Consider the following 17,347-nt stretch of genomic DNA (forward strand, 5'->3'; position numbering starts at 1 on the left):
ATGATATGATAAGAAAAAATATTTCTTTTTTTCAATGTTTATTTATTTTGATAAATCTATTTGTTCATATGATAAAAATAGCAAGTTTTTTTTATTTTTGAATGAATTCACTTCCTCTCCGTGGACATAACAAGTCCACAGAGGAGAAGACACAGTCAATGGAAGAGACAATGTGTTAGATAACCATAATACAATTTTAGTTATTAAAAAACTATTTTCTTTTAATTGATATTTTTTAAAATGGAACAAATGTGTTAATTTTTTGTATTTTCAAAGAAAATCAATTAAGTTTAACTTTTTCTTATCGGAGAAGTACTAAATATTGGCAATTTTTCTAAATAATTTCCATGATGTTTAAAAAATTTTTTCTCTTCAAATTTTAGGAAAAAAATGGCAAAACCACAATGTAAAAAAAAGGAAGCAATCAAATGTTCAAATGCAAAAGAGAAGGGAACAGAAAAAACTTAGTATGAGACAAGCTAGACAGAAATTAAAAGAAAACCCTATATTGTTTGAAGAAAGTAAAAAAAAAAAAAGAGAGAGAGCATTACCACCAAAGAAAAGCCAGCGGAAAAATTATAAGTGTTCAAGAAATAAATGAACTTGAAAGAAATATAAGAAAAGTTTGGAAAAAAAAGCAAGAAAATATCGTAAACAAAGAAAACGTTAGGTAGAATTTGAAGGATTAATCATAGATACAACTTCGAGTTCATCTTCTCTATTGAATAATAGTAACATTGTCGAAGAAAATAATTCTGGAGTTTTAAGAGGAAAAAAAACAGTAAGAAAAAACCGTTATAAATTAAAAAAGAAGATAGAAGAATTAGAAGAGAAAAACAAGAAACTAAATACTAGACTTGAAAGATATAAAAAAAATTAAGCAGATTTCAGAGAAGTAAAGAGAAGAAAAATGAATCACCAAGAAGGAAAATCAGCAGAGAAATGAATAGTAAAGAAGAATCAATTCTAATGTGATTAGAAAATTGTTATTTGCCAAAGTTATTGGCAGACAAATTCAATCTAACTTTAAAAGCCAAAACTCTCACAAAGTGAAAAAGACAATATTACAAGCATTGACTGGTAAAATTATTAGAAAGTGTCGGAATCAGGTAAAAAAAATTACTTCAGGCAAAGTGCTTACTAAATGCCATAATGAAACTTTAAAATCTGTATCAGAAAGAGATTTAACAGAAAAATCGAGATAAAATGTACTTAAATTTCTAGAAATTGATAGAGCGAGCCGTTTGTGCCCAGGGAAAAAAGAAACAATAACAAGAAGCAAAGAAAAAAACAAAAATGTTATTTGGATGACAGTATGTTTAACTTGCATAAAATGACAACACTCAACACTCAACTTTCATATGGAGTCTGAATTTTTATTTCAATAGTCTTTATATTTTAATTTATTAATATTCAGTAAGAGTTACTTAAAAAATTGCACACCTAGTTTAAAAATGCATGTTTCCCTTCATAGCAGCATGATTAATCGGAAGTAGCTCATCTCTAATAACGAAATATTTCATTATTTACTTATTAATGTTAAACTCATATCAGTTGTACCCAATAATTAATGAATTAGTCTTCATTGACATTTTATATTTTATAACATAAAATGTCTCCTCCGTTGACTATTACATCTCCTCCGTGGACAAGACAGAATTTAAAATATTTTAAATCTTGCAAAAAATAAAATAGAAAACTTTACCATTATTATAAGGACATATAACAAAAATAAATAAAGGCATTTATGTAATTTTTATCCCTTTTTTAATTACTTTAATTTAAGAAAAATTTTTAGTCTATTTATACCTTTTCAGTGAGAATGACCCTTAACAGATATTTATTGTAATGTATTAATTATGATATTAACTTAAAAATTAAATCTTAAAATAAAAAACCTAAAATGCCTTACGTTGGGATGGGGTCCCCAAACAAAATGTTGTTCAAGAAAGGGACATAACTTTCAGAACCCTGATTTTTAGAAATAAAGATATTATCATAAAATTCGAATTCATTGGAAGTCAAATAGCAAAGCCTGGATAACAGCTGAAATCTTGGAAGTGTGGCTAACAGATTTTAATCAAAAGATGGTCAGAAAAGAAAGAAAAAATCTTCTTGAAAACATGACCTACCATTATCATAAAAATAATTTAACCCTACAAGAGTTAATCTTATCTATTTATGAACTTTTCGATGCCAGCTTTCCTACACATAAAAGAACATAGTTTTTTCTACATTATTAGATGAAAAAGTTGTGTATAGCACAACAATTTCAATCCAATTTTGCCCATAGGCTCAACACCTGGAAGGTTCAAGAATGTGAAATTGTTATTTTTATTTTCTGTCACTAGCTCCATAACTTATCTTTTGAACCAAGGCATTTTCAAATGGTTTAAGCTGGAATACCAATGATATTCGCAACAGTCAATCATAGCAAAAGTTAATGACAGCATGAATGCTTCTGAATTAGTTAATTAGAACACAATAGCTAACACAGTGGAATGATCTAAATCTGCTTGGGGTGACTATTTGTATTTAGACTTGGTGGTTAAATGCTTTGCAAATTGTGGATCAACAAATTCTGCAATAGAAAAGCAGTGTCAATGAAAAAGTTGAATTTTTAAAGATGGAAAAAAGTAATGCATCAAAGGGTTAATACCATCTCTCTCTCTGAGGTTCTGTAAGGCTCTGAAATATGACGACAACTTGGAATGTTTTGAAGACTTCAGGAGTTTTCAGAATTCAGGACAGTATTAGGAAATTCTTAATAGAAAAAAATTGAATTGCTCAAGCTAAGTCTCTCTAAGACACTCTCTATAAGTACTTAAAAAGTACTATATGCTAAAGTACTATATATTCTATAAGTACTATATACTTAAAAAGCTTATGCTTTTCAGTCATAATTTTAGAATCTGAAGAGGATAGCATATTTAATGTCTATTTAACATCTATCAGGACAAATCTACATTGACAGTCCAACAGACTTAAAAACAAATAAATTTTATCATGTCTAATTTAGAAAACAAAGAATATTGATATAAAGGTTTTTTGCTTCTTTGAATTGATAAAATAAACTAGAGGAAAAAATGCTGTTAGAAAAAGCAAAAAACTTAACAATTAGAAATTTCTTCATATTATGAAAATTTTCACATATTTATAAAAACATGTATGTGGTACAATTTGTATCGTTTTGGGGTACCATAAGATATAAATTCAGCCTATAATTAAATTTGTAAAAAAATTGCCAAGTTGCTGAGGTGAAAAAGTAAAGAGTAGCATCAAAGAAATGTAAATTGAGTTTTTATGAAAATTGATCATATTTAATAAGGTATGTACAAATACCTGTATAAAATATTACTGAATTTAATTAAGAATAAATATGATTATATAAACAAAGAAATAAAAATAGAACATAATGATTAAAATAAATAAATTGTGTTTTAAATAACTTACCTTTCGCAAAAACCTTTTATTTTTGTAGAAATATTACAATCAGGTAAATGTAATTGGCGAGAAAGTAAGAATTCTTTTGTAAAGAATAATGAAAACAAAACATTTTATTAAAACTAAAATATTTATTTAACAATTATTTTAGTCAAAATCCGAAAAACCTTTGAATGATGCATCAGATATTATTTTTAAACATTCCTCATACACATCAGCTGTTTCCACAGCTAAACAGGAATGAAAAACCCATTCATGTTCTTATTATATCTTCTAACTTGTTAGCAATCTCAGATTGCCTGATGGTTTCTTTCAAAATCGTCTACTAAGTGCCTGAAACCAAACTTGTTACATCTAGCTGGGACGCTAGATTCCAAACAAAAACCGAGAATCTAGCACTTTGGAGCAATTTCTGGAAACTGCCTTTTTACAGTAAGTGAAAAAGTTCATGAGATATTTTACTGGCTTTGTGCATGCATTGCTGTGCTTTATATTTGTTATTGTTAGATGTTTGGGGGAGAAAGAACTGCATTCTAACATAATCTTCAGTGATGTAACTGAAAAACTTATTGATCATAACTCTTAGAATTTTTTATTGATTTCTACTTAAATACTATCCTTATATGTTGAAAAAAATGCTTTAAAAAAGAGACACATTTATTTTAATTTTTCCAATAACTTATTTCATTTAATAATAATCAAAATCTTGATAAGAATTCCATTAATTTATTATTTTTCTTCTAATTTTTTTTAAAATTCAACAATAAAAAATTATTGAAGATCATTTTTTGCATGAAATAGTTTAAGAGATATGACTAAAATGAAAAGGTAAAAACAACTTAAAGATAAAGACAGATTTCAAAAAAAAAAAAAAAAAAATCAGGCTTTTTTGGTTCAGTAAAAAAGTTCATGAGATATTTGATTGGCTTTGTGCATATACACCATAAAATGTATATTGAGCATGCATTACTGTACCTGATACTTGTTATTGTTAATTGTTTGTGGTAGAAAAACTGAATTCCAATATGAATCTTAATTATTTCAGTATGTTATGACAAGACTATGTATTGTTGTTCAGTATGTTATGACAAGACCTAGAAACTACCCTAGGTATTTTCATCTAAAACAGGATTAATGAAAATAGCAATACTGCTTACCTGACCAGTAGGATGAATTTTTTCATGAATTCCAATTTCAGCAGTCCCTGGAGATGGTGGAGGATTATCAGGCGTAGGAGGTTGCTCATAATTAGTAGGAATTTCAACTATTTTATTAGGAATATTTAGGAAGTTTGGTTTTTGAAAACTAAGTTCTTTAGTAATTGTAGGAACTACTTGATCTAAAGTATGCCGTGATGCATGAAGAGCAGGCGTACTTTTAGATGGCATTAGATTGTTGAAAGAGTTTCCTTTCTTGCTCAAATCATCACTGAATAATTTTAAAGGTAATATTTCAGAAAATTTATTAATGGACGACGAATAATTATAATCTTCTTTATCAGGTGCTTTTGTCTGAAAGTCAAGTCCATTGGCACATATAATATTGTGATTTTCATAAGTTGTAATGGCTCTGTTGGCCATGTCTACATAATCTGATTTATGGTAAGAATTTGAATAATTTAAAAGTTTTGAATTATTTTTGTTTTTATCAAGGAACTTTGGTGAGCATTCATGCATCCCACTAGATGCTAAACACAAAAATTCATAACTACTTCTTTGGGATGATTTTGATTCGGAAGAATGTGGACTGACTGATTTTCGAGGAGGCTTGGCAGGAGCCTAGAAAAAGAATATACCATTAAATTTTTATTGAAGGTTAAATATTAAATAATAAAACTATATCATTGAAGCAGCTGCATGGAATAATACATTGTAGTAAGCACTAAGCATGGAAAATAAACATTCAAAGGTAATAAAGAAAGATGACTATGCATCAAAAACAAGATGAAAGGTGTCATTAAGATTTTAAATTAAATTAAGTTTTGAATAGAGAGCTTTATGAGTCCCCAGTTTGCTCACAGGTTTGTTTTAAAAAGCACGAGCTGACATTTTGTCAATCTTGTTGTCAGTGTTGCCCATAAAAAATAAGCATCATAAACAAAATCTCTATAAAAAGAGACAAAATAGTCTATATAACTCATGACTGTACAATTAAAAACCTATTGATGCATTAGTTTCAAAAAATAATATTCACTTTAAATTTTTCGTGTTGTAGTTTGCTCTTTTCAGACAGAAAAGTAATCTAATTGATCCTACCACAAAATTTTAAATTCAGAAACTAGTTTCAATTATGTCAATCCTACTATGATCTTGTAATGTGTAAGAAAATAGTAACATACTTAAAATGTGATCACAAAATATTTATTAACTATAAAACACATTAACAACATATGGCAAAAACCTATGTAGAGACAAAATACAGAAATCGAACCAACTACAACATGAGTAGTAAATGTAACAATGCACATTAAATGTTACAATAAGCACTTTTACAGAATTATGCCCTTCTTGGGTTTTAACTGATGTATGTATAAGTACACATAAAGATTTCAATACACTGATCTTCTACTGAAAGACTGATTCCAATATTGTTCCAATATTACAATTAATATTAGAAAAGTGAACATGGTACATAAGGTCTTATTCCATTTTCACTATCTAAATGTGTGAAAATTAGCTTTTGTCTTACTTTACTAAATATTTCAGGATTCAACACTTTATAAGATAAAGGTAATTTTGTTTTAAGTCCATGATTAAACATCATTTAGGCTGTTGATAAATTAGCAAACATATATTTTAATTATAATTTCATGAGTCAAGTTACCATTAAGTTGAATAATTTCTATCTATTTTGAATAATGATATATAACAACTATATTTTAATAATATCCAAATTTTATTAATATCCAAATTTTATTAAATCTGCAGCTATAAATATAGATTGGATATTTTGGCAATTCAAGAGGTCAGATGGAAAGGGAGCAATATTACTGATCTAGGAAATACTATTTTCAACAGTTCCAGCTCACCTAGAAACTCTCACGGCACGGGATTCATTGTGAGAAAAGAAGTAAAGAGTGAAGTAATTGATTTTAGAGCAGTTAATGAAAGAATTTGTATATTAAGGTTGAGAGCTAAATTCTTCAACATTATCTTGTTTAGTGTACATGCTCCTACCGAAGATGCTGAGGAAGAACAAAAAAATGAGTTATATGAAGATCTCAATAAGGAAATTTCAAAGGTACCAAGATATGATGTAAAGATAGTGTTAGGAGACTTAAATGCTAAAATTGGAAGAGAACCCTGGTTTAGACCAACTACAGGCTGCTTTAGCCTGCATGAAACCAGCAACGAAAATGGAGTAAGAATGGTAGATTTTGCCACTAGCAACAATATGATTATTAGAAGTACATGTTTTGATCATAAGAGGATTCATAAGGAAACAGAATCCTTCCCCGGACGGGGAAACAAAAAATCAAATCGATCACGTTTTAATTGATAAAAAACATGCCTCGGATGTTATGGACGTCAGAAGCTACAGGGAAGCAGATTGTGATAGTGATCACTTTTTGGTTGTTATGAAATATAGACAGAGAATATTAAAGACCTGAAACAGCAAGGGAAAAAAGCAGAAGAAATTATGCGTAAAGAAACTAAAAAATAAGATAGCTATGGCAGAGCATTGGATGCGAAGATTGATGATGAGTACCTAGGGAATACAGAGAATTTTTCAGTGGAAGAGAAGTGGGAAACATGCAAGAATATTATTATAAACTCAGCAACAATGATATTATGCCAGAGATTAAGTAAAGACTAAATGCTGGAAATCGCAGTTATTTTGCATTTAAGAGATTGCTAACATCAAAAGTAATAATGAGGAAAACAAAGCTTCAGGTTTATAAAACTATAATCAGACCAACCGTTATCTATGGATCAGAGACATGGACTCCAACCCAGAAACAAGAAAAAAATGCTGATTACCTGGGAAAGAAAAATTCTTAGAACTATTTTTGAACCAGTCAAAGAGGGTGATCTGTGGAGAAAGCGATACAATTTTGAAATTGCAAGACTATTTAAAGAAAAAGATATAATAAATTATATTAAAGCGAAAAAGATATAATAAATTATATTAAAGCAAAGAGAATTCAATGGCTAGGACACCTTGAGAGAATGGAGGAAAACAGAGGCACTAAGAAGATATTGAAGGGACAGTGCCAGGACCAAAGGAAAAAAGGAAGACCGGCCAAGAGATGGTTAGACGAGGTGAAAAAAGACTTTAAGACTCTGAAAGTCCGAAACTGGAAACAAAGAGCTAGAGACAGGCAACTTTGGAGGAAAATTGTTAGTGAGGCATGGTCCAACATGGACTGTAATACCAGGGAGTTAGTTAGATCATTTTTAATAGTTTCACTTTTAGAAAATAAATGCAATAAAAGAAGTGTTGTCTCAAGACTGTTGACTATCTAGTACATATGCTATTTAAAAATCATACGTAATTTCAGAATCATATTTTAAAAGCTTTAACAACATACTTTGCAAATACAAAGAAGTTTCACACGTTTTTTTTTCTACTATAGAAAAAAGGATCTTTTTTATTCACCTGCTTTTAGCCAAAATCATAGCAATACATTTATATTAAATGTAGGTGAGTCAGGAGTAAAAAGGGAATTAGAAGCTTTAATAAGATGCAAGAGAATGATTGCAAAAGAATAGAGAATGATTGCAAAAAGGCATGGATAGAATTATTGCAAAAAGTATGGAAAGAATTATTACAAAGAAAGCTTAGAATAATAGAAAAAAAACAATAATTTTAATGATTTTTTTTAAAACAACTTAGGGAAGTAAAAACCCTTGAAATCTTTTTCATTGCTGCAAGTCCATAAGGAACTTCTTATGGTGAAGAGCTTTTTCCTTCTCTAGCCCTCCAGAAGAAATTTAACAAAAATAATTTTTTCCCTTATCTTCCAAATAAAATTCATTGCCATAAAATTATCAAAAAGTGATAAACATAGGAGATTGGAATGATTCAAAAAAATTGTGGTTAACGGAAGAAGAGGCCATATTAAGATTATGGAGGTGATTTTAAAATAGAATGAGTAGGAATGTTGTCTGGGCTATTTACAACAGATAAGCGTTATGATAAATGGACCATTCCTCCTTGTGAGTGAGAAAATACATATGAAGTTAGTGTTACATAACAAAAAAGGCTCTTAGACTATAATATGGAAAAATAAATCAAATGTGTTTATTAAAAAACTTGGAAATGATTTAGGTTAACAGAGGTAAAATGAGGAAAGGTTCAAATAATAGAGGTTATTCAAATATATAAAAGGATGTATAAAAACAGCAATACCCGAGGACGGTTACTGCAGGAATTAGACGGTAGCATTGGAATATAGCTGTTTTGTAATCTCCAAGCTGTAACTTCAGATGTATCAAATATATCTGAAAAATTCCAATTAGGTTTATATACTACTTTAAATTAAAGGTTTGAAACATTTTAAACTTATTTATAAATGAACACAAAATTAAAAGTGTTAATTTTATAAAATTCACTAGTTTTCTTTCAACTTAATTATTTTCTGTTTAATACTGACTGCTTAAACTGAATGATAAATAAACATGAAAAGTGCTATGAATATTACTGACCAAACATGATAATTGTGCATTTAGTATGTACATATTTATTGTATAATTTCTCTTTAAATGGTAGTCTTTGTTTTTAAAGTAATGATTTAACTTTAGTATAATGGCAAATGCAAACACTCTGACAGATGAAGTGTAAAAAAGTATCATAACTTATTTTCAAAATTTTTTTAGAAAACTTGAGTACAAGTAACTTTGCCAATATAATATGAAAAAGAAAAGATACAAAAAATTTAGAGCTTAAAAATTCAAAAAAAGACATCATGCTAGCTTATGCAATTTTTTTTAAAACTAAAACACAAATTTTGAAAGAAATTGGTTCTCCACCTATAATAACTTTAAAAAATTAATCAAAACCATGATAGCAATATTCAAAAATAACTTAGCACTGTACAGAGCCCGTTATCCGGAAATCAGAAAACCGGAAAACCAAAAAACCGGAATGAAATTCGATACATTTCCCCGCCATTTTCAACAAAAAAAATTTTTTTTCCTCATGATTTTAGGATTTTTCTTTCTATTTTGAAAGATGTTTACCTTACCATCATTTTGGAAATAATCATTAGTGTATTACTTCGTTTTAAGATAATTTCCAATTTTTTTTTTTAGTTGGGTTTAACAATAAAAAAAACGGCTTTTAGTAGCGATTCAGAAAACCGGAAAAATCAGTTATCCGGAATAGCGATGGACCCGATCGTTCCGNCAAAATTAAGTACTTTTAAGGGCCCTTAATTTTCAAAATAAAAACTAAGCAGTTTTTAAGGACTTTTAAGGACCGTGGGAACCCTGTGCAATTCTTTTTTGGAATTTCTTGTTTCTGTTTCATTTATTGCAGAGTCCTCATTGCTTTTTATGTTCTCTCTATACCTAGTTCTCTTTAAAAATATAAATTCACCTTTTTCTTCATTCTGATATATAGAGCACTGCTGCAATGGATCAGAAAATCGCTTTGTAGCAAAAAAAGATGGTGGAGGTGGAATTTCATATAGAAGACTATCAGAATCAACATTTTGATAAATATTGTTTTCATAAACAGATGAATCACATTTAGATGGACTACAGCTACTACAGGAAGTTTGATCAAAGCAAGAATCTTGAGAATGTGAAGCAGTAAGAGAATCCAAGCTGTCATTTACTCTAAAATGAAACAATATTTAATTCAATTAGTTGCAATTAACTCATAAATATGAATAAAATATATAGTAGGTTTTGAGATTATATAGGTTTAGGTCCATATTAAAATTATACTTAGTATATTAATGAACAAAATCAAGAAAAGTTAAGAACTTTAAAAAAGTGACAGTTATTGGCATTAACTCCAGAATTGAATATTTTTATGAAAATCCCAAATCTAAATAGCACAGAGATTCTGTTATATATTTAATTAATGTCGAAAATTGAAAGCATTACTGTAGAGCATCCACTGACAATGCAATTTAAAATCTGTTTAAATTTATTTCATATGAAGTTATTTTATTGCTAAATCCAAGAGAATAGTTTGAAAGACTTATATAGATAATAAAGAAAGTTTAATTACAACAAATAAAAGCTATTCAATATTTATTCTTAATATAACCCCAAACTTTTAATAAATTTTTCAGCAAATTTAAATTTATTAATTATTTATTTCAGTCATAATAAACTTGCTAATGACAAACAACGAATATGCTATACATGATTTCGGAATAAAAATAGCAAAATGTAATAATTTCTCTTATATAAAACCAAAGAAGATATAGTCTTACAGTTAAATAGTTATTTCAGCACCATTTAGTGATGAGGTGCTGAAAAAAAACTTACACCTCAGTAATGACACCTTAGTTATCATTAAAGACAAATTTTAACTATGAGTTCACCAATAAAAAATTTTCTTTTCGGTCTAAACCTCCATATATATTAAAAAAAGAAAACACATCAGTGTAACTGTTGCCTTAGTTTTAAAGTTTTCCATTTTTTTAAAATAAAGGTTCAAATAATAAAATTTGAGAAAAGGAATGACTCCATTTTCACATGACCTTAAATATGCCAGGCATACAAAAAATAATTTATGATGTACCCCTGAGATGCGTAATATTCCTGTTGGGAAAAAATGTGCTAGAAGATTTACAAAGGTAAAATTATAAACTAACGTGAAATATACAGATATATATACATAAGGGAAGAGGGGTAAGATTAGTTAAAGATAGCTAAGATAGCCTATTTATTACCAAGTTTCAATCCGCTTTACTGATTGATCAAGAATATTGATTGCGGTCAATTATTTGCCAAGTAACTTCAATCTTCTTGCTGGGGTGATATGACAAACTATGAGTAAACCATTATCAAAGATATGCATGCTTTTAGTTGTATAATAAAGATATTTATGTTTCTCATAATATTTTATGACACTCATTCCTCTGATATGAATCAGATCCATGAGTTCGTTAACTTTAAATATCTCCAAAACGTGCATAAGTCTCTTCAGAAGGTCCTCGTATACTAAGTTAACACAGTTAATCAGACATTGCAAAGCAGCTTCTGCTTTACTACAATTAGTGCAAACTGGAAATTTCTTTGCAATATGAGAAAATGTCCAGTAGACAATTGAGTCCAGTCCAGTGTATAGTTAAGTTAAAGCAGAGTGATCTCTATGGTCACCTTTAAAGCTTTATGACTCCCACTAAGATATTATGGATGTGGTTTCCAAAAGGTGTTTATAGAAGCCTTGTTTTTCAAGTACAGCTCAAGGATCATCAGAGGTTCTGAATTAGCCTGAATATTGGAAGTGTCCTCTTTTGCTAGGCCATCAGCAGTATCATTCTATTTAAAATTCACATGGGATGGAATCCATAGCAGATGAAGTATAAAAGAACCAGATAGGGCCCTGAGTTTTTCAATAATTATAATTCCGTTTTGGTCCCCAATTTAGTAGATGTTTCATCCTGATTTCTTCGGTCAAATGTCGCTCAGAAACTCTAGTGCCATGTAAATGGCCATCAATTCAGAGCAGAAAATGAAACAATAATTCTTAATACTTACATAAATCTGTCAATTGTATTAAATAATTTTACAATATTTAAATTCTATTCACTCAGGTTTTATTAAGCCTAGTTCGAATTCATATTAATATTCTCTTGTGCTGTGTGTAAATTGATTAATAAACAAATTTTATTTTAAAAATCAGTATAGATAGGTATCCTAAATAAATGACTTCCTTTATATTGTACCAGGAAAATAGCTTTACTGACTATTACTGCATCCTATCTTACAGTAATTATAAATCTTAGACTAACTGAATAACAAAAATGGTGGCGACTATTATACACTAAGTAGTGTTAAAGAATAGCCTTGGTCCTTGGTGTAGTGGAACACTACTTTGGTGCAAATTAATTACCCCAATTTTTAGTGTTAAGGTACACTAAAATTAAGTATTCACATACTAAAAAGCAGACCTAATTTCACCAGAATCAAGGTACACAGTTTCACCTCATTACTCTTATTTTTTTTTTTTTTCAATTTCTCTTTATTACTAGCTGAAGAAGAATTTAAAATAATTCTGAGTATCAAATTACATTATTGCTTTTCCTTGGTGCAAGTATTTGATCAGTCCTAATTACAGTCATGAAAGTGGGAGGCATGAAACAGGGTGTTCTCTGTAATACTGTGATATCAATAAGATAAATAAAAACAAAACTTCTAACTTAGCCGGGAGATTTTTTATTTTATATTAGAAGTTTTAGAAGCAGTGAGTTCTAATTACAATCATGAAAGTGGGAGGCATGAAACAGGAGGGTGTTCTATGTAATACTGTGATATCAATAAGATGAATAAAAACAAAACTTCTAACTTTGCCAAGAGATTTTTTATTTTATATTAAAAGTTGTAGAAACAGTGAAATTTAAATTTTTCTTAAATATATTTCGTTCACCACTACCTTATTAAAGAAAATTAAGCAATATTTAAGGCTTAATAATCATCCTTTTAAATTAATTGCCAGTCAATCATTTTAAATTGAAGTCTCTAACTTTCACCTCAATATCTTCTGATAGACTGTTACTAACAGTTGTAGTCACTTTGACTGTTTTATTTAACTAATCAAACTTGAGTTAATTTTTTTCAGCAGCATCAGTCGTAAGCACTTTGTTTTTATCTATCACATTGTCTTCCATTGTTAAACTACATTCATCTACCAAAAACCATGTGAAAAGGACACAAGTAAACAAAAAACAAATATGTGCACAGACAAGCACAGGAATGGCCAAATATAAGAACTAGCGGAGTTGAGAGAATGATGTACCAATGTGCAAATTCAATACATGTTGCACCAATGAGGAAAACCCTGGATTAAATATTGGATTGAAACAAAGCTGCTCAAAACTCAGCGAACAAGAACCTCATCTTTTCCGCTCCACAGCGGAAGTCGGGGTTGTCAAGGCAAATGCTCACCTGCTGAAGCTTCACCCATTTTCTCCTGATGATTATTCTTTCTCAGGAGGCTACTGCAAGGGGGAAAAGTTAAAGTTCGTCCCAAGTATGACTATTGTTCAAGAGGCTTGGGTTTCGGCAGTTATGAGGTCTGTAATAATTAGCCCCCAAAAAATTACATTCTTGGAGAATTGTCAAAAATTTAAAAATTGGGAAAAAAAAGCAGAATTCCACGTCCAACTTTAACTTTTTTAATATTAAAATAAATTAGCAGAGTAGTGCTTGAATAGAATTGTGGAGAAAATTTTATATATTAATGACTCCTTTAATTGGCACATTTATTGGAAAGACTTTATTATTTTCCAGATTAAATTTGAGAATTGGTACCATAGATTGTTTAGGAACCGGGAGTAGAGAAAAAATTTCTCTTAAAATGAATCATTGTACAGTGTGTAAAATAAAAGATATCCTGAATAACTTGCGTTTTAATGATCAAATTTTACCATACTGTGTCAATCTTAATGGTTTCAGGGATGACCTCAAATATACTAACTAATTCATGCTAATTATTAATTAAATTACGAAATCAGACAAAAAAATGTACTTCACGTGAATAAATATGCATTTTTTTACATATTTGGATTCTTAACCTTTAAAATATGGGAGGTAGCCACAATCTGGAAATCGTAACCCTAATACTTTAGTGAGGAGAGCAGATAAAAATTTAGTCCCCTGGATGCTAACTTCCCTTTTTGAGTTTTTGGTCACATCTTTAAAACTAACTGCGCAATTTCAAAAAAAAATTACACCCACTCATGAAACCAGTTTACCCAAAAATAATTTCAAGCAAACAATAATGTTTAATAATTATTTATTGCTTTTTATTGTTTAATATTAGATGAAAAAAAATGAATTAGGAAACATAAAATTTTCATACCATATTAATTTACATATTTTTCTATGGAAAGATCTAAAGTTTCAATTGTTTTTTTAAAATAAAAACAAAGAAAAATTAAAATTTATTACTTAAAAAAATAATAATTTTGCAAACAATAAAGAAATATTTAAATAGCATGTGTAAAAGTTCATTCATATTTTTTCACTGACAGCCAATCGCTAATTTCTTTTTTAATCTTTATGTATTATTTGATTCCCTTAAAAAAAAGAGTATTATTTATTTGAGATAATTAAAAACTATTATATTTAAAATTGGAAATTACAAATTTATTGAAAAAAAAATGATGCATGTAATGCTTTAACATTGTTACTTTCTATTTCACATTTTTTAAATGATCATTTTAACAGAGAAATAGTTTAAGCAAGATATATATAACTGCCTAAAATGCAAAAGCATTTTTCAAATTTGAAGACAAAACCACAATACACAAATATACACAGAAATAAGTAATCAGAAGATCATATATAAACAATTTATCACAACTCGCACAAAAATAAATAATTACAAATTGTTTGTAATTGAAAATATATTTATAAAACATCATTAGTGTAAAATTGTCAGATGTAAAATTAAATGTCTATACATCATAATAATTAAGAGCTAAATGGTAAGTTTTTAAAATTGGAGTTATCTCTGTTGGAGTTGTATTAAATTGGGAGTTATTTTGCACTTATCTTTGTAAGAAAGAAGTTCCACAAATATATTTATTTATTAACAATACAAATTAGAAACCGAAACAGGAAAAAAAGATATTAGTTTTCACATTACAATACATAGTCAGAATAATTATAAATGTTTATCCTTTATATTGTTTTCATAAAATTAAGCTTCATAAAAGACCATAAGTGAAAATGAAAATAAATAATGATTTTTAATTACATATAGCATTTCTGAAGAAAAAATAATAATAAATAAACAAATTTTAATGTACAGTGTAACGTCCCATATCCGGACGTCCCTTTTCCGGAAGGGTCGATTTCCCGGACACTTTTTAACAATCAAAATAAACAAACATTTCTTTATCTTCCCCTCTCCTTTTAAAAAAAAAAACAAAGTCTTTTGACAGGTTTTTCCCCTTCTCAGCTTCTAGAGATCATTGAACCCATAAATCAACAGAAGAGAGAACAGAAGATCTACTAAGACCATGACACTCCTCCTCTGGAATGCAGGAAAGGGGGGGGGTTGTTTGCAAAAGAGCACAACTGAGTCCCCTCCCTCCCCCTTTTTTCCTATGCAGCTGGCTAGTAAAAGAGGCATTTCCTGGAACCTTTTTGAATGTTAAAGTGGAGGGGGATCCCCTTTAGTCACACAAGAAAAAATAAAGAGAATCCAATTAGCATGCCACGCCTTTATGCTTGATTGATAGCCAATGATGGGAGAGAAAATAAGAATTTGTCACTACCCCGCCCTCAACTTGAATGACAAGTAAGGAGGAAATGAATTTTTCTTCTCCACCTAACCACCTTATTGAATGACGGGAATTTCCCCTTCTTGCTTGACTCGTTCTAGTTCAAAATGGTGGAGAGAACAATTAATATTTTCATAACTGGGAATTTTTTTCGTTTTCTATATTTATTTTTAGAAGAGCAATAATTATTTTTTTTCTAATATTTTGTTTATGACTGATTAGATATCATTCTAATACTAAAACATTATTGCCCGAAAAATAATGTTTATTTATTTTCTGCTTCTTAGATTCAGATCATTTTAAGCTTTGTTTACCTTGGAGGTCAATTATACGAAAAAATCAAATATAGGACTTCGGAAAGTCCCGCCGATTCCGGATACGCGACTTTCTACTGTATTATAAAATTTAATCATAAGTCATGGTTGTAAAATATTTTAATCATGGATATGCTACCATTACTTCAAAGAAAACCAATGAAAAAATATAATAAATTACCTCGACGTATTTTTGTTAACTAACTTTGGAGGTGGTGGTACATCATATAAACTTTCATCAATTGATGGTGAGCAAAACTGACGAGGAGGTGTAATTTCTGACAGACTACACCTGTCACTTAATATAGAATCAGGGTGTGATCCCATTACATACCCTTGAGGTGGTGCAACAGGTTCAAGAGACTCATCACTTTCAACATCAAGTTTTATTAAAGTCATGTGATCTATACACAAATAAAACTTTGAATAAATGAAAAAAAATTTTTTTTAATGAATGCTATGTTATACAGTATAATAACAGTGTTTTGTTGATACAGTATGTTTTGTTAGGATAAATATACATGTTTAGACTTCTAAACAAGAACAAAGTAAAAAAAGTAAGGAAGCTACAAAATATATAGAGAAAAATAAGTTTCCAAACTCTGACAAATCATTGCCCAGGTCAAGGAAGGAGGATTCAAGCAAATTCAACTTATTAAATAGAACTACTTAAGAAAATATTTGTAATAACGATTATTATAAATAAATGTAAACACTTTTATACCTCGACAAAACATTCAAATTATTATTATGGTATGAGGCATAGGAAACTTAAGTTATATATTACAGCAGGGATGAGATTAGCCAAAACGCAAAAAAGCTGAATTTCCACGATAGTAAATTTAACGCAAGCGCAACCCTTTAATAATAAATTCCAGACAGTTTAAGGTAATAAATAATGTGTTGACATACAACTGTGCACTAATCTATTATTATAAAAATGATTACATTGATACTTAACAGTTAGTGAAAAAAAATTACCAATTGCAAAAATAAAGCTGGAAATTATATTTTTCCTCAGTTCACTAAAGACACAATTACTTTTTGAAAAACTACCTGGTTTAGCAAATTAAAACTACTGAGAATATATATTAATATTTCGTTTCTTTTAATAAATACTGTTATGTGATTTATAGCAAATATATCAGTAATATTACTTTTTAAATTATATTGG

The 17,347-nt window shown here is 29.0% G+C and overlaps 1 protein-coding gene across 1 annotated transcript in view; it reads right to left on the reverse strand.

Moving 5' to 3' along the window:
* Positions 1-3,555: 3,555 nt before the first annotated feature.
* LOC122271358 (uncharacterized) overlaps positions 3,556-17,347 on the reverse strand; it is an 18,821-nt gene continuing 5,029 nt past the window's right edge. The window contains exons 4-7 of the mRNA XM_043052340.2: positions 16,355-16,577; positions 9,985-10,226; positions 8,797-8,888; positions 3,556-5,222 (exon numbers count right to left, since the gene is read on the reverse strand). Coding sequence (XP_042908274.1) covers positions 4,551-5,222; positions 8,797-8,888; positions 9,985-10,226; positions 16,355-16,577 — 1,229 coding nt within the window. The 3' untranslated portion in view covers positions 3,556-4,550. The remainder of the gene's footprint in view (positions 5,223-8,796; positions 8,889-9,984; positions 10,227-16,354; positions 16,578-17,347) is intronic.

This window comes from Parasteatoda tepidariorum, chromosome X2 (genome assembly GCF_043381705.1).
Source record: "Parasteatoda tepidariorum isolate YZ-2023 chromosome X2, CAS_Ptep_4.0, whole genome shotgun sequence".
Lineage (NCBI taxonomy): Eukaryota > Metazoa > Arthropoda > Arachnida > Araneae > Theridiidae > Parasteatoda > Parasteatoda tepidariorum.